Source organism: Myotis nattereri (genome assembly GCF_964212035.1).
Source record: "Myotis nattereri genome assembly, chromosome: 13".
In the NCBI taxonomy this organism is placed as follows: domain Eukaryota; kingdom Metazoa; phylum Chordata; class Mammalia; order Chiroptera; family Vespertilionidae; genus Myotis; species Myotis nattereri.
Genome location: NC_138088.1, coordinates 18,678,933 through 18,700,672, shown reverse-complemented (window position 1 = coordinate 18,700,672; position 21,740 = coordinate 18,678,933). Strand labels below are relative to the sequence as shown.

Here is a 21,740-nt window from a genome sequence, read left to right as displayed (position 1 = left end):
TCCCCAGCCCCAGCAGAGCACTCCCTCCCCTCCATGCCGCAACCGCTCCCTGCAGGGAACCGTGGCTTCATCGACATCATGGACATGCCCAACACCAACAAGTATTCCTTTGACGGGTGAGTGGGGTCCCCAAGCCCTGCCTGGTGCATGCTGGGAAGGCCTGCCCAGGACCCAGCTGGGGCGCAAGCTTCTCTGCCGCCTCCCAGCGAGGGAACTCAGACTAGCTAAAACCTGGGGTGTGGGCACCCCCTGGTGGGCCAGCCACCCCTCTCTCCACCCTCAGAAACCATGTCACTGAGCTGGGCTCCCCAACCCTGATGGGCCCCAAGTTCGAGGGGGGAGTTGGTCAGTGGGTGCAGTGAGGCTTCCAAACCGAAGCTCATCCAATCGACATGTTGTCCTGTCCTGGTTCTAGTGGGATCCTAGGGGGAGGACGCACCCACAGGTGCTGTGGGCAAGGGACCTGCACCCCCTCCCTGCTCTGTGCGACACTACAGTTGGCCAGGGAAACAGGAAGGGGTGAGGGTGAGGCGGGCAGGGCCTCTGCTCAAGCCTTCCATCCTCACCCCACCCCGCCCCCACCTGCAGGGCCAACCCAGTATGGCTGGATCCTTTCTGCCGGAACCTGGAACTGGCCGCCCAGGCCGAGCACGAGGACGACCTGCCGGAGAACCTGAGCGAGATCGCAGACCTGTGGAGCAGCCCCACCCGCACCCACGTGAGCCTGGGCCAGGGCCAGGGGCAGGGGCAGGGTAGAGGAAGGGCGGGTCTTCGTCAGCCCTGGCCAAGAAGGGTTTTCTAGGACAGCGGTTGCCAACCGGTGGTCCGTGGACCACAGACAGTCCATGAGGACTGAAAGGTTGGCGACTGCTGTTCTAGGTGGTCCTCTGCCCTGTATGTGGGTATGTGCCTGCTCGCTGTCTACCTCTGTCCAGCTAACATCCTCTCTCCCAGGGAACTTTTGGACGTGAGCCAGCAGCAGTGAAACCTGACGAAGACCGCTACTTGCGGGCAGCCCTCCAGGAGTACGACAACATTGCCAAGCTGGGCCAGATCATCCGCGAGGGGCCCATCAAGGTGAGTGCTCCCCACAGACTCCTGCACCCCTGCCCCGGAGCCTTAGCTAAGCTTGGACCTGCTCCAGGGGATGCAGGGAGCGGGGAACAGCCTTCTCCACCGCCAGGCTCAGCTAGACCCGGCCTCCACTGGGGCAAGAACACCAGGGCAACAAGAGGGTCCTGGGCACTGGGGCCGATCAGGAGCTGCGTCAGCCCGTGGTGCCCTTAGGACCAGGATGCCATCCTGAGCCCTCAGGCTCTGCTCCTGATCCTCTACACTAGGGTTAGAGGCCTGTGTCTCCTAGACGCCCTGTCACCTTCCATCACCCCTGTATGAGTTACCAGAGCGAGGGGTGGGGAGGCTGGGGGGACCGTGGTGGGGGGTTAACCTTCTCCCTCCCCCAGGGCTCGCTGCTGAAGGTGGTCCTGGAGGATTACCTGCGGCTCAAAAAGCTCTTTGCACAGCGGATGGTGCAAAAAGCCTCCTCCTGCCACTCCTCCATCTCCGAGGTAGCGGGGAGGGCAGGGAGCTGTGTGCCGTGCCCCAGCCCTGGGGGTGCTCTCTCTTCCTCTCTCTGGCTCTCCTGCTTCTCCATCTCTGGGGCTCAGCAGCCAGGACCAGAGAGCAATGGGTGGGGTACAGGAAGTGACAGCGGGCTCTGCTTTCTGGGTTCTGCAGTGGGCTTTCCAGGGATGGGGTAGGCACAAGGAAGTGTTTCCCAGATTTGAGGAACCCCCAAAAGATACTTGTAAGGGGTGATTTAAAGAAACTGGCTGTAGGTTCAAATAGGGTCTCAAGTCTGCCTGCCTGCAGTGGCGTGTCAACACTTGGAAAGTCAGGTGAAGACCCAGATCACCAGCTGGGCCAACATTCCAAGTGAAATGGGCCAAAGCCAAGTTCCACACGGAACAAAAGCTCCATCTGGGTGCCCAGCACACCTTGGTCCCCTCCAGCCTCACCTGTGGGCACTTCGACCTGGCCACTAGTGTTGACCTTGCTTGAGGCCAACTTGGTAACAAACCCAGATACTGCAGTTGCATCACAGCAATTTTGCAAATAAAAGTGAATACACAAAATTCAACTCACAGGAAGCCCATGCTCCCAGAGCACAGCACCGTAAGTTCCATGGTTCCCCCCGGACCAGCTGGAGACAGGCTGTCAGCGGCCACACAGGCCGCTGCAGTGCCAGCCCAGGGTCCCTGTGCGCAATGGGGAGGAAGCAGGCACATAGCAGGTAGGACGCTGGGGCCACCCGCCTGCTCACCCCCTGGGCACTGCCCTGAGCATGTGGGGGCTCCTGGACTCTTGCAGTTGATCCAGACGGAGCTGGAGGAGCCAGGGGAGCGCAGCCCGGGCCAGGGCAGCCTGCGCTTCTGCAAGCCGCCTCCGGAGCTCAAGGGGCCCGACGGGATCCACATGGTGCACGGCAGCACGGGCACACTCCTGGCCACTGACCTCAATAGCCTGCCTGAGGACGACCAGAAGGTTCTGGGCCGCTCACTGGAGACGCTGACGGCGGCCGAGGCCAGTGCCTTCGAGCGCAACGCCCGCACGGAGTCCGCCAAATCCACGCCCCTGCACAAGCTTCGAGATGTGATCATGGAGAGCCCCCTGGAGATCACGGAGCTATGACTAGATGGGGGAGCCTCACTGGTGTGAGCAGCACCAGGACCGTGGGGTGCGGACCCCTCCAGGCCGACCCTGGCTCATGACCGTGGCTTGGTCAAGTGGTGGCAGCCTGCTCTCTGCAGCTCAGATCCCACTGCGGCCAGGCACTCATTCAGCATCTGATCTCTACCTTCATAAAATCTGTTATTTTTTTAAGAAAACCAAACAAGAATGTTAAGTGTCTAAGGACAAGGTAAGGAGCATCCCTGGGGGACAGGAGTGAGGACCAACTCAGCCCCGGCTGAACTCAAAGAGGCCAAGCAGACCCCCTTCCCCTCTCCGCCCCTCCCAGCCCAGCCCGGCCTTGACTCAGACTTGCGTTCAAGTCTCAAGCGTTTCTGCCATGTCCGACCGGACACCAGGGGGGGCAGAGTGACCCCTGCCTCCCACCTGGGCGAGGTTATCATCCACGAACCACGTGCTCTCCATGCCACTGGCTTCCCAAATGTACCGGCTCAAAAGGAGAAATGACTGATGTTCCCTTGGTTTTGAATGTAGAGTGTTCGTGTGTATTCCTTTTTAAACTAAGTTATTCCCTCAATATGTTCCCCTTGGTTTGTTTCACTGGTACTCACTGAACGTTTCTGGAATGGTCTGAATTTTAAAAAGAAAAGCAACTCACAGGAACTGGCACTCGCTCTGGTGAACAACGGCGTGGCTGGCCGGGGAGGTGAGGGAGAGGGGTGACGGGCACGGCGGCCTGGGCGCCCCAGCCGGGGCATCTCAGGGCAGACAGGTGGGACTTGACCCACTGTGCTTCCTTTCTCTGACCAAGAGGTGCCACGGCCTTGGAGAGCTAATCAGAAACCCAACTTCTGGCTGAGGTATCACAGAATATCAGATCTGACTGACAGACTTTATTGTTAAATCACAGAAACTTTAGTGCAAAACAAAAACATCATTAAATCCGTTTAATGGCAACTGCAGGTCTTACTGTCCCCTGACAACCGGAAGTGCAGCAGAAGAGTCAGCCACGGGGGAGGAGGCAGGGCAGCAGCCAAGGTCCTGAACAGCATGCCCAACAGGCCCGCTGCCTGGAAGCCAGAGGCTTAGGTGCTTGTCATCCACTTATTTCAAGGTCAAAAGCAGTATCACAAAACGGGTCAAAGGGGCTGTGATGCCCAGAGGCACAGAGCAGGCATGAGGTGGTCACCACGGTCCACGTGTCCACTCACAAAAGCCAGGGGCACAGGACCCCCACACTGAGCTACGCAGGTTGCATTCAAGCAGATTTTCCCCTCCCACCCACACCCACAGGACCAAACAAGACATCACCAGGAAAGACACGGGAAAGCTGGAGCAAAGGCTGACCCAGGGTCAGCAAACCCAAACCTCACCCAGGCGTCCTGAGCAGCCGCTTCCAAAACCTCAATTTCAGTGCAAACCACACTGAGTACAAAGCCTCATTACTTTGAGCCTCTAATCTTTTATATAAAGCAGCCTTTGTTTCACTTTTTTGTCTAGCAACCCAGAAGCCCGGGGAGGTGTCCTTAGTGTAGGCAGAGGCTACAGAAGCCAGCCCACCAGCGCCCAAGCCCCGGTCAGGGCTCAGCAAAGCCCCGGCCGAGAGGACGGATGGCCTTCTGTGAAGAAGCTTCTGGCTGCTGCCAGCAGCGAGCCCCCTTCCTCCTCCAGGTAACCACATGCAGGGCAGGCTCAGCGGCCTCCAGGGTGCAGGGCGTCACTATCCATGTGGCAGAATGAAAAAGACACTGAAGCACTATGTCAGCGGCGGGCTAGGCACCTCCCGCGTTGACAGCAATGTTACAATAAGGGAGAGAAGAAACAGCGCGAGGGAAAGGGGGGCCTATTTTTATAACAAAGTCGAAAGATCTGTGTTCATTCCCCCAGACATACAAGTAGGAACAGATGCTGTGGTTTCTCCAAGCTGGAACATTCTTTCTAGTTCCACACGTGACGTTTGCAATGCTCGATGGCCTGACAGGAGAGAGGACACTGGGTTAATCAGGTGACAACTCCACTCCTGGCCCATTCGTGCATCAGACATACCCCCAAAATGGAGCCTGTTCATCTTGTCCTAGGTCAGGTGGATGGCACCAGACACGGAGGGCCCAGGACAGCAGCTCACTTAAAACCCAGGAGCACGTGCTTGCACATGAGCACCCGGGCAGGTAGGGCCCAGGACCCCTGCGTCCAGCCACACGCCGAGGCCTCAGCATCAGCTGACGGGCTGCACTGGAGGCCCCCAAGGCAGAACTCCTCCCTGAGAGTCAGAGATTCACACCAGCTCAGGGCTTGAGAAATGGGCCCAGGACAGCAGCGGAAACCTGTTCCGCCATGATGGGCCTCACCACCCCTCCTTGCAGTGGCCCCAAATGATGCAACCTTCCCCAACTGGAGGAACTCGCACGAGGAAGAAAAACTTGCACAAAAGAACATTAAGTAACAGAGGCTGGTCCAAACGTCCCCACCCAGGAACAGCGAGCGTAGGTCACCCAACTGGTGGCTACCCAGCCAGGATGGGGCCACAGCTCCCTGCAGCTGTCAGGCAGGTGCCAACTCTCAGGGCCTTTCTAAACAGCTCTGCTCGGCCTTGGGTGAAGATTCAGGCCAGGCTCCAACCAGGGCAAAAGTGACCCCCGAGGGGCATGAGGACTTATGCAAGGGTTGGGGCAACGAACCCAATAGGCCTTGTGCAATCCTGGGGGGGGGGACAGACTTCATGCAAATCTGACCCTCTCATGGGGAACTGGAGGCGAAAGCAAGAGAACGAAACAAAATCAGTTAAAGAACAGCTTCCCCTTCCCTCTGAGACAAGAGCACAGCCAGCCCTGCCTTGACTGGGAAGCCGGGAGTGAGCCTGATCGCCTCCCGTGGCCTCAGGGTCCTCACTAACACAGACAGGGCAGAGACTGGCCCGAGGTTCTCAGGGAAGCTGCCGCTGCCCGGCAAGGCAGGCCTGTGGAGCAGGGGCTGAGCTACTCACGTTGCACAAGGCCGCTGTCTCCGTGCTCTGGCACCAGTAGCTTGGGCCCCACACACACTTCTCCGTTCCCAAGAGAGGCTTAGGGGCTTTGGGGCAGGCTCCAACTTTCTATATGATGAAAAGGGAGCACAGAAGGGGAAGAATTAGATCTAACAAATCCTTTACGGACCTGAAACCATCAGCTTCTAGAAGCAGCGAGAACCAGAGCTCCGATGTGCACTTTCAAAAAAACATCAGGGTTCCCAAGTGGTGGGCCTAGAGCCTGGTTCTCTACTTGGCTTTCTCACGCCCCATCCCAGAGCCTCTGGCCCATGGCCCACACCCTCCGAGGAGCCCTTCCAGGGTCCACACAACACCCCAGGTTGCGTGCCCACGAACCCGCGCTCAGAGCTCACCGAGCACACGTAGGACGGCTCCATCACCTCCACCAGGATTTCTATCAGCATGGGCTCGTACTCGGTCACAAACTGATCACACTGAGAAGCAAGCAGGGACACGGGTGCAGGTCAAGGTGTGCCCAGAAGAGTGGGAGCTGGACATGCTCTTCCCCAAGATTAACAGCCCAGTGGCCCCAGGGCCTCCTCCCCAGAGCCCCACCCACACTCGGCCTCATTTGTTTGTGTTATTTTCCCCCAGTGGCTCCATTTGAGCCAACAGATTGCCTCTGAGGAAAGGTCACTGGGCTCCATGCATCCAGGCAGAAATGGCTTCAAAACTCCAGTCAAGGGCACAATCGGGGAACAGCCCAGCCTCTGCATGGCCCAGCAGGTCGGCCTGGGCAGAGCAGCCGGGCATACCTGGTCCTTGTATGGGTCGGGCAGGAAGCTGCAGCCTTTCTCAAGAGCAGCCAGGATCTCCTCCTTCGTGCTGTTTTTCTCCAGGTTGTTGTCCAAATAGCCAACCAGCTTTTTGCACACCTCACAGAAGGCACCGTCATTCTGCTGAGTCACGTGTGCTACGCGAGAGAGCACGGGCTCAGTGCCGGCAGGGCCCCCCCAAGCCCCCAAGGGGCCGGCCAGCCTCACTCCCACTGGGCTCACCGGTCAGTGCAGGCAGCCTCTGCTTGGTGCAGAGCTGGAGCATGCTGCACACCAGCTCAGGGCTCGCCTCCTGCAGGAGGATCGACAGGATGGAGCGGCCGTAAGTGTCCACCACCTCTTGGCACTCTTCCGACAAGGATTTGGGCAGTTTTGAGCACACTTTATCGAAAGCGTGAATTATTTCTTCCTGAAACACAAGAGGATCACGTGGGAAGATGGGAGGCTGGGTAGGGGTGGGAGAGATTCTGAAAATACTAACATGACTAGGAAACCAGTCAACGGCAAGATGCTGTTTCCTCCTGCAAAAGACAAGAGCTACAAGCAGGGCAAAGTGGCCTCCTCCAGCCGCAGCCCAGAGGGATCCACGGTGGGAGGTGGTGACAGACTCCCAGGCTGGTGCCCAGACCAGCAAGAACCAAGCCCACCTATTCTGCTGGGTTCTCCCACTGGGCCATTCCAGCTCCAGGAACCCAGGAGAGCGCCTCCCGCTGCCAGGAGGGCAGCATTCCAGAAACCCACGTACCTCAGTCTTGTTGCTGTCGATCATCTTGACCACCTCCTTCACCACGTATTCACACATCTCGCAGAAAACATCATCCTTCGCCTGCACCAGGCCCTTCTGTGGAGGGTCAGAGAACATGTGAATGCTGGGACCCTCACCTCAGCCCTTGGTCCTGGAGCATGTTCCTCTGAAGGAGAAGGGACTCAGAGGCAAGGACAGGTTCACATCGAAAAGGCCCCTTCCTACTAAATCCAAGGAAGTGCTTCCTCCCAGGGTCTCAGTTCCAGTCCCTCTTGTTTCCATGAGGCAGGAGTCCCATCCCTTTCGCCAAATCCTTCATCCCCACCTCCTCCCGCCACTCCCCCGCCCCCAACCAGGAATTTACACTTCAGTTAAAATGTTCAGGAATCCATACTTCAGTGAAAGCACTGAACTATCACCCACCCCAAAGAGCTGTCCATGTGATGCTGTGTTTGGTTACAATTATTTCATCAGTCAGCGTTCGTCCTGGAGAGTGGGCGGGGGCCAAGAACAAAGCAAGGACTATTTAGAAGCCATTGCAGGTCTGCTCTTGAGTTTCAAGTCTCATTAACGCCTGAAACTGCTTTTCAAGAGCCTGCCTTCAATGAAGCAACACTGCTGACCAGGACTTTCTGTGACAACGGGAACATTCCCCGTCCCTGCTGTCAAATACAGCCGTCACCAGCCACTCTCTACTGAGCACCGGGATTTTCTTTTTAAATCCTTACCCCAACAATAAAGATTTTTTGAAAATCCTTATGCAGGAACATGCTTAGAGGGAGGGGGGGAGGGAACGGGGAACCACTGATCCACTGCCTCCCACACATGCCCCAACTGGGGATCGAACTTGCAACCAGGGTATGTGCCCTGACCAGGAATCAGACCTGCAACCCTTTGGTGCACAGACAACACTTAACCAACAGAGCTTCACCAGGCAAAGCCTGAATTTTTTTAATTTTAATTTTGTTTAAGTCATGTGACTAGATTACAGGCCATTAATTCTGTCATCCAGGTGGGCAAAGGCCTATGAGCATCTCGACGGGGGACGAGGGGCAGGCAGCAGTGTTTCCCTGACTCTACCTGACACCTTAACCCAGCAGTTCTCAACCTGTGGGTCTCGACCCCTTTGACGGTAGAACGACCCTTTCACAGGGGTCGCCTAAGACCATCCTGCATATCAGATATTTACATGACGATTCATAGCAGTAGCAACATTATAGTTATGAAGTAGCAACGAAAACAATTTTATGGTTGGGTCACAACATGAGGACCTGTATCTAAAGGGCCAGAAGGTTGAGAACCACTGCCCTAACCCTTCCTGTGGGCCACACGCTGCACCTGCCGAGGGAGGACCGGAGAGGGAGGCAACACAGCCGAAGGAGAGTGACGTGGGAAGTTCTGGAACAAGAAGTGCGTGCGTGTGCCACATGGTAAGGTACATGGCTGGGCCCCCAAGCGGCAGACCTTCCCCACAGGCCACGTCCGTCTATACAAAAAAATGTTTTCCCTAAGTGGCAGCCCTGACCAACTTTAAAATCATTTTTCATGAGAATTTTCAGCTGAAAATATTCAAGAACACCCGAATTGTAATATATTTATTTTTACAATATTCATGCAAATTGATTTTTTTTTAATTAAATTCAAAATACCGTGGTGTGTGGGGATGGTTTCCATTTGGATGCGTGGCAGTTAACTGGTTAAGAACTAGGCTGCAGGCCCCATGAACACAAGGACAGTTTTGTTCATCACTGTAGGTGGGCTGTTCTAGGCCTCCGTCCCTCAAACACTCCCTGACCCATAAGAAGTGCTGAATATAAACTGATTAGGGCAGGGGTGGGCAAACTTTTTGACTTGAGGGCCACAATGGGTTCTTAAACTGGATCGGAGGGCCGGAACAAAAGCATGGATGGAGTTTTTGTGTGAACTAATATAAATTCAAAGTAAACATCATTACATAAAACGGTACGGTCTTTTTTTTTTTTAGTTTTATTCATTTCAAACGGGCCGGATCCGGCCCGCGGGCCGTAGTTTGCCCACTGCTGGATTATGGAAAAAAGGAGGCTCGTCACCAAGTGAAACAAAACAGATGCCCGTGTGTGCAGAGAGCACCCAGAGAGGCTTTGGGGGCTGGGAATAGCAAGTCTGTACTAGGGCTACCGTGGGGGAAGGCCACAGAGAGCATATCCGAAGAGGTCAGGTTGGAGCCAGGCACTGAAAAAGGATCTGAATGACGTGCTAAAACGTAGACTCGATCCCATGAGCACTGGGGTTGATAACCAAGGCAATAAATGTACTCAACACGGCATTGGCCGGCACAAAACGATGACACAGGTACCTTAATGGGCTCCACCAGTTCCAGAGCAGGGATGACATCCTCCGAGACCACTTTGGCAGGGACCAGCGGCTGCATGGGCACCTCCTGCTCACAGAACCCGACCATTGCACAAATGTCCTTGGGTTGCTGGAGAGAGCACAGAAAAGGCAGTCAGACACAGGCCTGCACCCACCGCCCGAGTCCCACGCTCTATGCTCAAAGGTCAGGGTGCCAAAGGAGCACCCTGGTCCCAGTGTCAAGGGCTGATACTGTAAAAATTCCATATTAAATCCAAAGGAGCTCGTGCAAATGCAGATGGACCCGTTTCCCATAGGGGAGGGGCCACACAAAGCTCTCAGGGAGGTCAGACAGACCGCCGTCCCTGCTGCACCAGGGAAGCAAGACTCTCAGCCCTGAGGTTAACGGTGGCCATTACCCCCAAGGACACTGGTCTGCTCTAGAGCCTGCTGTTCCGTTGAGCTCAGTGGGAAGTAAGCTCCATGTTCTTTCTGGAGGAGGAACTATAATGCTCATAAACTAACAGAAAGCCAAATGTGTTAGAAATAAAGCCACACCGGGGCATTCAATGCAGGACCATTTGCAATGACACATTAAGGGGAAATGTTAGCTTTTCAAAAAACCACATCCTATGTTCACAATTACACAAACACAGTTCAACGAAAACCCAGTCCCCCAAATGAATGAATCCTTCAAGTCACCAGATTGGTCCCTTTTCCCAACCAGACACCAAGCCACAGAGAATTAGACAGTTTGGACATCTTGACCATTTCACCGTACGATGGCCAAGAGCAAGGAAAGTATACGTAGTCTGTATACTTTGTAAACCACATGCCACCAGTGACTAGCTCTGGGCCTGGTGGCATTTGCCTCCCACCACCATACCAGCGGACCAGGTTTGCTGAAAGTGAGACCTGGGAAGCGAAGAGAGCTAGATCATGGCTAGGGTTCATCTTGTTTAAATACCAAGAAGGCTCCAGAATAAATTAAGGGTGGGGGAGTTTGAAAGTATATTTGAAGTATCCTGTCTGTGGCACACTTTAAGAATGGGGGGAAAGCCCGGCCAGCGTGGCTCATTGGTGAATGTCGACCTTTGAACCAGGAGGTCACGGTTCAATTCCCAGTCAGGGCACATGCCCAGGTTGCGGTCTCCATCCCATGTGGGGCGTGCAGGAGGCAGTCAATCAGTGATATTCTCTCTCTCTCTCTCTCTCTCTCTCTCTCTCTCTCTCTCTCTCTCTCCCTTCCTCTCTGAAATCAGTAATATATTTTAATAAATAAATAGGAGGAAAAAACAGAATGTGGCCAAAGATAGAGCAAACTTTTTAGAAAAAAAAGACAAAAAGCCCAGTTGGTGTTGCTCAGTGGTTGAGCGTCGACCTATAAACCAGGATTTCACAGTTCGATTCCTGGTCAGGGCACATGTCTGATTTGCAGGCTCAATCTCCAGTGCGAGACGTGCAGGAGGCAGCTGATCAATGATTCTCATCATTGATGTGTCTGTCTCTCTCTCCACCTCCCTTCTCTGAAATCAATAAAAATATGTATTTTTTAAAAGAGAAAAAAAAAAAGATTCAGGTAGTCTGCTTTGTCTCAGATCAGCTTTGTTCCATGAGGCAGCCTATGTGAAAATTCAGATATTTCAGCCAAATCTCCCACTAGACTTCAAAAAACCTTTGAAAAATTTCAGTTCCAGTGCTCAAAAGGAGGCAATGCTCAGTACAGCCCCCAAAGGGCACCTGGCTCCGTTAAGTCTGGTCTGCGGCTCAGCGCCCCCCACTTTATGCCACGCCGCATAGCTCACAGGCCGTCTGCTGTGGCTCCTGGATCTGCAGGACCTAATCACCCAGACGGGCAGAAGCCGCAACCAAGAGACTGTCTCCATGCTCTGGATCCAGCAGACAGGGGAACAGTCTCCTCACTATTTGCAGCTGATGAGTTCATGCAAGAGCAGCATTTCCGGGGCATGGAAAACAGGAGGACATGCTGTGCTCTCAAGCCATGACAGAAACAAGGCCCCACCGAAGTCCGGCCTCCAGTGCAGGAAGCTGCGGCATCTTGGGGACCACCATGGTTCCCCATCATCACACTGGTGGCCTGGCATCTGGCCCATTGGGCACTGACTTGGCACAGGGTGCGTGGCTCTGCTGGCTTCATTTCCTGGCCCCCTGAAGGGGAGATGGAACCCCCGCCACCTCAAGTGCTGAGCTCCAGAGAAGAGATGCAGAAGCTCCCTGCCAGCCTATACACCCAGAGAGGGACCCTGCCTTCCAGTCTTCCTTGGATCTGCCAGAGGGGATCATGCATACAAAAAAGATGAGCAAAAGAGCTACAAGCAGCAGCCAACCACTACTCCAAGCAAATCCCCATCACATACCTGATCCTGCTGTTGAATAAAAAAACAGGAAATCGGAGATAAAATAAGAGAAAGGAAAGGACACAACAGTTAAGAAAAATTAAAACAATGATCAGGCAGTTCATGAGGTTTAGGATATCACCAGAAGTTTAGGGGAGTCATCCTTCACTCAAAGTCAGCCACCTACCTTGTTCCCACAACTGAGTGCACACTGGGCCCTACCAACTACTCTGGCCCTCCTTACTGGACGGAGCACACCTCCAGCTGTGTGGGCACCGTCCCCATGTCCCCGACACAACAAATCATGTTCATAACACCAGGCAGCAGGTCCCCAGAAAATGCCACATTATGAAGAGCTCACATCCCCAGAAGCCTAACCCTACCACACCTGCAGGGCCCTCCCCTCAGGTTGGTGATGAGCAGCAAAATGGAACAAGACACAGGGCCGTCCGAATTAGGGGAGTGTGTTATAAAATACACCTGGAGGGGTTAGGGACTCAAGCCACGTTCTCCACGGCCCAGGTCTCCCAGCAACCTACCCCCGGTGGCCAAAGGCCAGACTGGGAGGCTGGTCTGACACTCTATCAACAGCCTGGCACTCTGGGTGAGCAGTGTCAGTTTTAATGACCTAAACTCGGAAAAGCAGGGCTTTGGCTGCTTATCATGCCTTTTATCCCCAGGGCAAACCTGCAAACAACCCAAACCCCCAGCCACGGGGGACTGGGTATATAAATTACCTTTAGTTGCACAGTGAAATGTTATGCAGCCACTTAAAAATCATTTGTACAAAATATTTAATGACCAATATAATTTTAGATTAAAAATGCAAACTACAAAATTTGTGGAATATAAAATATGACCCCACTGATGTTTTCTTAAACCTCAAATGATTTTCTTTTTTTTAAAAATATATTTTAATGATTTTTTTTACAGAGAGGAAGGGAAAGGGAGAGGGATAGCGAGTTAGAAACATCGATGAGAGAGAAACATCGATTCAGCTGCCTCTTGCACGGCCCCCATGGGGATGTGCCCGCAACCCAGGTACATGCCCTTGGCCGGAATCGAACCTGGGACCCTTGAGTCCACAGGCCGACGCTCTATCCGCTGAGCCAAACCAGCTAGGGCTCAAATGATTTTCAATTTGGGAAGTATTATCCATATTTTCAAAGAATGTATATGCAGTATAATCTTTACAATGAGAAACAGTTTTTAGTTAGCTCTGAGGAAGCACTAATCAAATCAAGTCACACCAAAGGCTTACATTTTCCTACTCTCGCTGCTGTCTTCGTAAGCTGCAGTAGAACAAGGTGTGGTATGAGTAATAATCCCAAATAACCTCTATTGTGACTGGATGGAGACTGAGTGGTTAGGAACAGGATCAGAGAGTAAATCTTCTCGGTTTTGTGGGCATTAAGGTCTCAACTACTCAACTCTGCTGCTGTAGCACAAAATGGGCATTGCTACATTTCAGTAAAACTACCAAACAGCCCCTAGTTAGAGAATAAACTCAAGAACTACAGGCCAGCCCTAACCAGTTTGGCTCAATGGATAGAGCATCGGCCTGTGGACTCAAGGGTCCCAGGTTCAATTCCGGTCGTGGGCATGTGCCTTGGTTGAGGGCACATACCCAGTGGGGAGTGTGCAAGAGGAGGCTGATCGATGTTTCTCTCTCATCGATGTTTCTGACTCTATCCCTCTCCCTTCCTCTCTGTAAAAAATCAATAAAGTATTAAAAAAAAAAAAAAAGAACTACAGGCCAATCTCAACTAATCAGAAACAAGCATGACAGAAAGGAAAAAGTGCGACCCACCCCTCCATCCCTCCAGGTTAGGTCTCAGGAGGCCAGAGCATGTTCCCAAAGGAATGATGCTTCAGACCACCCTGCTCCGTGCCAGTTTTCTGCATGAAGCTGGCTAGCTGATGATACTTCCGATCTCTAATCATGAAGGGATGCCCCTACCACCTGGATACACCAGAGGCAAGTGTGAGAGCTAACACTGCAGCAGAGTGTGGGACCAGCTCTAAGAGGCTGCAACACAGCGGTTCTCAGGCCTGGCCTAGCTACAGAGCAGACCATGCCCAGGAGGCCAAGGGTGAAAGCCAAATGCTAGAAATCTGATGGGCAGCTCACACAGCACATGAACATTCACAAGGTGAGGAAGGCCCCAGGGCAGTGGTGAGGGTGGTCAAGCCAGGAAAGGTAAAAGGGAGGCAGTGAGCTGCAGGTGGAGAGTCAGCTAGCCACCAAGGGCTCATTTTAGCCCAACTTAGTACTCAGAGGTAAACAAAGGAAACTATACACTTTTCAAAATCACTGGAAATCACAAAGTTTGAGATAAAGAAAAATGCTAAGGAGGAACGTCCCCTGCCACCTACCATGTGCATCATCATCTGGATAACAATGTCAGAGTACTGGTCGACATAGTTCTTGCACTGGGGACAGAGAAACACACTGTTAGTGAAATTACCGCGACAACACACCAAAAATCAGCATTTCCAACCCCAAAGTGGAGTCTTGTAAATGTCTGCTCTGGGAAAGTTTTATTAAGACGAAGGGGCAACGTGGTTCTTCTCTACCTAACAGGACAAGGTGTGCGAAAGGTACTTTGAAAAAGGCCCTTGGAGAGAAGGTCCTCCAGTCTCCTTTTTGCCCCAAACTTGCCCCAAAATCAAAGAGTAGCAACTTCTGAGTGCTGGGAACCAGAGATTACTTTTCAAATCCTTCCACATGTTCTTGGACAGAATTATTAAGTTGAAATACAGCAGAATCAAGTTATGATGATTTTCAACTTGCCTATTTTTATACACATCGAGGCCTCAGAGAATAGCTCTCGGAGAACAGGTTCTAACTGGAGAGCCTCCACAGGGAGAAAAGCGAGCGATATGACAGCCCTCCATACTGAGAAACCCATATGCAAAGATACTGCAATGAGGCTACGACTCCCAGGCTTACAAGAGAGCAAGTCATCAGAGAGGAGCCTCACCTCCAGAGCCAGCCACGGCCATCCAGAAAGGCTGCCCTGGACCCAGACCCACATTGTCATGACAACCAGCCCCTGCATCCGGTCCAGCAGAGGCTTTTTTCTTGCCAGGTAGTAACCTGGCATTTTGGTTTTACACACCAATCTCTTGAGTGTGGTTAATGTGAACAAGGTCCAAGAAATAAAGCCCCCTAAGGGGCTAATGAGTTTCTGAGCTCACAGGGCTAACGTTCACAGGTAAGGAAGGCACCCGGTGAACCTCCTACAAGCCAGCCGGGGGGCCTCCCACGGATGGCATCCTACTGGCTGCAGGGAGCACACAGCCAGGCTGTCAGAAACAGGGCTGTAAGTGGTTCCAGTGTTTTCTTACATACACGATTCTGGGAGAAAAAGAAATCTTCACCAAAGTAGTCTCCTTCCCCTAGACCAGAGGTTCTCAACCTTCTGGCCCTTTAGATACAGTTCCTCATGTTGTGACCCAACCATAAAATTATTTTCGTTGCTACTTCCTAACTGTAATGTTGCTGCTGTTATGAATTGTAATGTAAATATCTGATATGCAGGATGGTCTTAGGCGGCTCCTGTGAAAGGGTCGTTCAACCACCAAAGGGGTCGCGACCACAGGTTGAGAACCGCTGCCCTAGACTGTCCCACGAATTCTGTTACATATACAAAGGCAAATACCCAACACAGTATGTAAGTGCCTACCACCTGTTCCAGCTGCTTTCTAGTTAAAGGAAATGGGACTTGTCTGAACATCTTGTCCTCAGAGCTCCTAGGATGAACTTTATACATGGTGCCCCAGGAAGTGAAGTTCATGGGGTCTGCCCCTCCCGTCCCCAGAGCCCACAGAGAGACAAGGCTCACCATGTCGGCCATGCCAGGCCCCAAGAGGTCACACTTCTCCCGGGTATGTTCCACCAAGGCCTGCACAAAGGTGGAGTTGGTCCTCACGGAATTCTGGATGTCGGTCACCATCTGGACGCAGTCCTGGCAAACATCCCCACCAGCCTACAGAGACAGGGAGGGGAGGCTGTCAACACTGTGCGCTCCTGTAGTCACTAAGGGGATTCAAATTCCTAGGAAAAGTGCCTCCCGCGCTCGCCCCCTCAGCACTGGGTGTGACTCCCTGAGCAGTGAATGATGTGTTTTCACAGGCTCTAAAATTGTTGACAGTTTTAAAATCAAATGGGCGCTGATTTTAGTAAAATTTAATAGGAAGGGGGGAAATGTTTGCATGTTTAAAAACCCCATTTTTTTAATTTAGCTTAATGTAAATATCCAGGTTCTTCAGCAACTGCATGGCACAACCATTTCCAGGCTGACTGCTGCCAGAGCCCCTAGTTCAAGTAGCACACACTCCAATCCAACCCCAAGGGAGCCCCGAGGGAGCGCTGCCTTACCTTCGGCTGGGGCTCTTTGCGGGGGCCGCCCTGAGGGTAGAGGAGGAGGGGGATGTTGGCCATGAAGGGCGCCACCATCTCCGCCATGTCCAGTTCTGGGATCTTATTGGACTCGAGCTGCTTCTGGCGATTGAGCTCTGCCAGGTGCTTCTGAAGAGACTCGCAGAGACTGAGCGCGGAGCACACCTCCTCGGGCTGGCTCTGGTGGGGAAAGAAGTCCAGCTGGAAACCCTCTCCCCAGAGGAAAAGGAAAGAGTCCCCCTTCCTTCTCTTAGCTGGCCTCCCGCATGCACACCCAGTTCACAGGCATCTCAGACTCAACCGCCAACCCCTCCCCCTCCACCTCTATTTCAGCAATGGCCTAAGCACCTTTCTCCCTGCAGTTCAAGCCAGAAACCTGGAAGACATCCCCTCCAAAAACAAGTCTAGTCCATTCACCCTCTAAATAATATGCATCTGTCCACCTGCACTGCCCCCAGCACATCTGACGCCTGATGTTCTGCCAGCTTCCCCTCTTTCAGCTCCGATGGGTGGGATCGAGACCAAACTGCCTCAAAAAGGTACCTATAACCATGGCACCCCCTCCTGAAAGCCAGGGACTTCCTGCTGCACGTGGTCCCACAGTGGCCTCTCAGTTTTGTAAGCCCCTCCTCTTGTTAGGGTCTTTCCAAATTCCTTGCTCATCGATGAAAGCACCACGTCTGGCACATGGTTCACACACAGCAGGTACTTACTGAATCAACACTGAGCTTCCTTGTAGCTGAACCCAGTAAATTCCCTGACTTAACCCTTAGGATAAAAATCACAAATGAAATGAACTGCTTGCTCAAAAGATCCCACAGGAGTTATAAATCAGCACCTACAAATGTATGCCAGTTTAGCCCCTTCAGTAATCCTGTAAGTCCCCATTTCTGTGCCCTACCCAACCCTGAAAGTTACAGGCAGAGTGTTCTGCCGTGCCAGAGGCATTCTGGATGTTAGAACTGTAGTCAGGAGGCTGAGAAAGCCCACAGGTATGAATGGACTTGCCCTTTTAATCCCTCTCTCCTGGTCTGGCACTTCCCTGGACCCCAGCACTGCCTTGAAGGAAGACCTATTCCCCAGCACGTACCATCTGTCCTTTAATCATGTCCAGGATGACTGGGAGGTAGGTGTCCACCATCTCCTTGCATGAGGCCGACATGTCCGGCTTAGGAAGCCAGTCGCAGGTCTTCTCCAAGTACACGAGGATCTCTTGCTAGAGGACACAGGCAAGGGGCAGGTCAGCATGCACTTCTCTACAAATGGGCTGAGAGCAAGAGGCCCTCACAGCTCCCAGAAGAGTGACGACTGAAAGCAGCCGCCCTCAGGGAAGGGGACCTGGGAGCCGGCGAGTGGGAGCCGTGGCTCGTCACATCAATGGGGCAATCCTCCGACAGCAGTCTCATAGGCACAGGGAGCAGAGACAGCCAGAGGGACCCGAAGGTTAACAGCATGTGCCACCGAATCCCAATGGACTTGGCACTGAACACCTGGGGTCGGGGAGCAAGCTGGGGCCCACGGCCTGTCCTTGTGCAGCCTGTGGCTAAGGATGGTTTTTACATTTTTCAAAAATTGGGTGGGGTGGGCGCCGCAAGCGAAGAACTAGGACAGAAGCAGTACGTGGCCCACAGGACTCGATTATATCCTACCTGGGCCCAGATCATTCCTTGTTTCCTCGTTAGACACACCCCCACCCCACCCCCATCTCCTCCCAAGTCACAGCTTTTAAGCAACTGATCACGTGGCCACAACTCAGTCACACACACTGAGGGTCCCACCACTCAGTCACACACACGTGTGGCATTTACCTCAGTGGCATTCTCTTTCAACATGTTGTCAGCTGCGGTGATGACATCTTTGCACACATCACAGGGAAGGGATTTCTAAGAGGAAAACACGAGGGAGAGATCTGTATTTGTAGGACGTAACTCGCACCACACACAGCTGGAAACCCGAGGGACGTGACCATGGCCACATCTGACACACGCACAGCCTGGTTCCCAACCTAAACAGGAAGCACTCGGACGCCAGGGAGGAAGGATTAGGTGTGGCTGACCACAGTACTGCTTCTACCAGGCAGACACCCTTTTCTCGCACCCTCTACCCCTCAGCACCTTACCCAGTACGCACAATACAAGCCAAATTTCCTCTTACTGCTCACAACAGCTCTGTGAGGAAACAGGCGCAGAAAGGTGAAAATCAGAGCAGCAGGAACCAGAGAAAATCAGGAAGGCAAAGCGACATCACGGGCCAGTACCAGCACCAGAGTTACAGGGGCGGGCAGCGAAGCAAGCCCCAGCCAGACACTGTGTGTCCGCGCACCCACCCTGGCGCTGCTACCTGCACTCCGTCTGCCTTCATCTGCCTTGTCAGTGCTGCGTTTGCATGGAAGCTGTCACCACTCCAGAGCTTAGGGACAGGACAAGTCTTCTGACAAGCCTAGGCACCCAGGGCCTGCATGGCCCAGGACTCTGGGAAATCTGGCTGGTTCTCAAAGTTCTTGGGGAGCTCCCTATTTGATATCAACTACACTGAGTGGCCAGATTATTATGACCACCCCATCAGTACGTCGTTGGGCCACCTTTTGCCTTTAATACTGTGGCGATTCTTCTTGACATTGACTCCTCGAGATGTGGAAAGGTGATGCAAGGAATCTGACACCATGCCTGATGAATAGCACTGTCCAGGTTCTGTGAGATTTGATGGTTGTGGAACCAGCTGCCTGATGGCTCTTTTAACTTCGTCCCACGAATGCTCAATTGGATTGAGATTGGTGATTGTGGGGGCCACCTAAGCAAGGTAAAGTCTCCCTCATGTTCTTAAAACCACTCCTGCACAATACGAGCACCGTGGCATGGCGCACTGTCTTGTTGGAAGAAGCCATCTCCATTGGGATACGCCATCAACAGGATAGGATGGACTTGATCAGCAACAATACTTAGGTATGTTGTGCCATTCAGACGTTTATAATGATCTGGCCCTCTAGCAACGTCAGCGCAAAATTATAGCTAATTTGCCTACAAACGTCAGGTGGTCTTAATAATCTGGCCACTCAGTGTATTTTCAACCCAGGAAGAAGGAACTGGCATGTCTGGGTGAGACTGGGGAATACCTGTGAACTTAGCTGCATTCAGAGAAACCAACTGGAACCTTTGGACCTAGCCAGGCTAATCATGTGCATGGGGCCAGGCATCGTTCACGACACTGTCCATCAAGAGAGAAGGATCTAAAGTCCTCGCCTGACACAATTAAACTTGGAAAGTGAAAGCAGTATTAAAAACAAGATCAGAAGCAAATTAGAGACCAAATCTGAAAGTAACGGGCCATGAGGGCAGTTTTCCAGTGAATTCAGAAAATATTTCGTCAAGAGCGGTGTTAAATATTTTTCTCTGAGTTCTACGGGCCACTGACGAGTTTTAGAACTTGAACTTCACTCAGTCAAACCTGGCCTGCACCACAAGGTACATCCCAGAGAGAGCCAAGAGCACCTGCAAAGCTTGGTGCCTCCCTGGAAGGTTCGGGTCACATGAAGAACACACTTGAGGTTTGTCATCTGAGAGTATTCCCCCATGTGTGCTAAGAGCCCACATGACTATGCTATATTTAACATCCTTTGGATGAAAAAAGGTGGTTTGATTATAGCTGGAAATAAAATCTTAAATATCTACTAAAGTTCTAGGGTCTGAACCAGTGGCCCAAACAGAAAGCTATGACAGGCAGAGAAAGAATCTAACATCAAAAAGGTCTGAAAAGCTTATGAGCATCTCGATTCTGAGTGAGTGACCAAGAACGAAAGCCATCCTCGTGTGCCCAGTTCTGGAAATGGGGGCTGTGAACCTGCTGGTCCCTATCTGGGTGATGAGGTGGGTCCTGCACCGAGCCTAGAGCGCAGCAAGGAACACAGCGTGGGCATGGGAGGACCTCGTCCACCTCCATCACCACGGGACTGGGTGACCTGGGGGAAGGAAATCTGAACCTCTCCAGCCTCCACTCCCTCTGTGACAATGGTACACCACCTACAGGTCCTGCCTCCCTCGCAGGGTCACCGTGAGAGGCACACAAAATGAGGCAGGAGAAAGTGCTTTGCAAATGGCAGTGGTTACAGTCGCCACAAAGGGACGCAGCGCATCATTAAGGGCGCTCACCACTGTCGGCTTGTTCCAGACGGTCTGCAGGCAGTGCTTCACGGCCCCGCAGTCGGCTGCCGTCTTCACGTTCTGGCACCACACTGCTGAGCCTCTGGTGCATTCTTTCAGGCCCAGGACAGGGCTGGCTGCAGCTGAAAGGAAAACCATTAAAAAATAAGCAAATAAATAAATAAATAAAAGGAAAACCATGGTGAGGAGGTGGCTCGTTGCCCACACAGGTCCACCGCACTGGCTAACCCAGGGTTAAGGGTTACCTAGTCCTGGCATTTAGCTGGACGCCAGCTTGGCCCCTCGCCCAGCTACACGAAACGCCAACCAGAGGCCCCACACCCAGACAAGGAGTTGTGCTGTCATATAAGTCACAGGCTGGAAGGGACTAATATATCTGGTTCATTTTTTTCCTCTCAAACTATTTTTAAGCCATAACTAGGGAGTATCAGACCTTTTAGTCTTTATAACCTTAAATAAACATTTCATGATGCAATGAAAGAAATCACGAGACATGTAAATACAGATTTTTAACTTCTGTAGAATGAAAATCAGCCAAAGTGTTTGTTTTTAATCTATAGGGAAAAACACCAAGATTCAGATCCTTATTGCACAGAAAAATGATTCTTAATGTTCCAATAGAAAAAGCTCTTTACCAACCTAATTGCATGAGTTTTTGCTTTTGCACATAAACAAGTTTACTGGCAAAAAAGCAAGACCACATATCAAAGTGAACGTGTCCACTCAGAGCCAGGTGCACGGCGTTTCCTCTACTGGATAATGAGAAAAGGACGTGGGCAGGAGTCACATGCACAGAAATGGGATTAGGAAACAAAGGTTCAACATCACTAGAGAAGTGCAGATTGAAGGTGCCATATTTTTGCATCCTTATAACACTGACAGCAATGTAACGGGTTTTGTTTGTTTTCATTTATTGATTTGAGAGAGACAGAGAAGGAGAGAGAGGAGGAGGGAGGAAGGGAAAGAGAAACACTGATTTGTTGTCCCACTTATTTATGCATTCACTGGCTGTACCCTGACTGGGATCGAACCTACAACCTTGGTGTATTAAGACAATGCTTTAACCAACTGAACTACCTGGTCAGGGCCTAGTATTTCTTACTATACTAATACATTTCAAGAAAGGAAAAAATAACCCTCTTTGAAGGTGGGGGAGGGTGGGAGGGAGGTTATCAACCAAGGACCCGGTGTGCATGTATGCATGAACCATGGACACAGACAATGGGGCGGCGAGGGCCTGGGGCTGGAGGGGA

General features: G+C 52.3%; 2 protein-coding genes across 3 annotated transcripts in view; one reads left to right on the top strand and one right to left on the bottom strand.

The window, feature by feature from the left end:
- Positions 1 to 3,352, top strand: part of CDH23 (cadherin related 23) — a gene marked incomplete at its 5' end in the record, with an annotated part of 360,387 nt that extends 357,035 nt beyond the window's left edge. Inside the window, 5 exons of one of the 2 annotated variants that reach the window (XM_081105003.1) lie at positions 56 to 116; positions 589 to 718; positions 955 to 1,077; positions 1,464 to 1,568; positions 2,371 to 3,352. In XM_081105003.1, the coding sequence (XP_080961129.1) occupies positions 56 to 116; positions 589 to 718; positions 955 to 1,077; positions 1,464 to 1,568; positions 2,371 to 2,691 (740 nt within the window). In that variant the 3' untranslated portion in view covers positions 2,692 to 3,352. The remainder of the gene's footprint in view (positions 1 to 55; positions 117 to 588; positions 719 to 954; positions 1,078 to 1,463; positions 1,569 to 2,370) is intronic. The other variant, XM_081105002.1, reaches the window with a different exon arrangement.
- Positions 3,353 to 3,564: 212 nt separating this feature from the next.
- The window catches only part of PSAP (prosaposin), a 34,756-nt gene continuing 16,580 nt past the window's right edge, over positions 3,565 to 21,740 (bottom strand). Inside the window, exons 2-14 of the mRNA XM_081105001.1 lie at positions 20,476 to 20,609; positions 18,139 to 18,213; positions 17,421 to 17,546; positions 16,310 to 16,510; positions 15,774 to 15,917; positions 14,302 to 14,358; positions 9,573 to 9,698; positions 7,238 to 7,333; positions 6,715 to 6,901; positions 6,472 to 6,629; positions 6,070 to 6,150; positions 5,675 to 5,782; positions 3,565 to 4,665 (exon numbers count right to left, since the gene is read on the bottom strand). Coding sequence (XP_080961127.1) covers positions 4,630 to 4,665; positions 5,675 to 5,782; positions 6,070 to 6,150; positions 6,472 to 6,629; positions 6,715 to 6,901; positions 7,238 to 7,333; positions 9,573 to 9,698; positions 14,302 to 14,358; positions 15,774 to 15,917; positions 16,310 to 16,510; positions 17,421 to 17,546; positions 18,139 to 18,213; positions 20,476 to 20,609 — 1,529 coding nt within the window. The 3' untranslated portion in view covers positions 3,565 to 4,629. The remainder of the gene's footprint in view (positions 4,666 to 5,674; positions 5,783 to 6,069; positions 6,151 to 6,471; positions 6,630 to 6,714; positions 6,902 to 7,237; positions 7,334 to 9,572; positions 9,699 to 14,301; positions 14,359 to 15,773; positions 15,918 to 16,309; positions 16,511 to 17,420; positions 17,547 to 18,138; positions 18,214 to 20,475; positions 20,610 to 21,740) is intronic.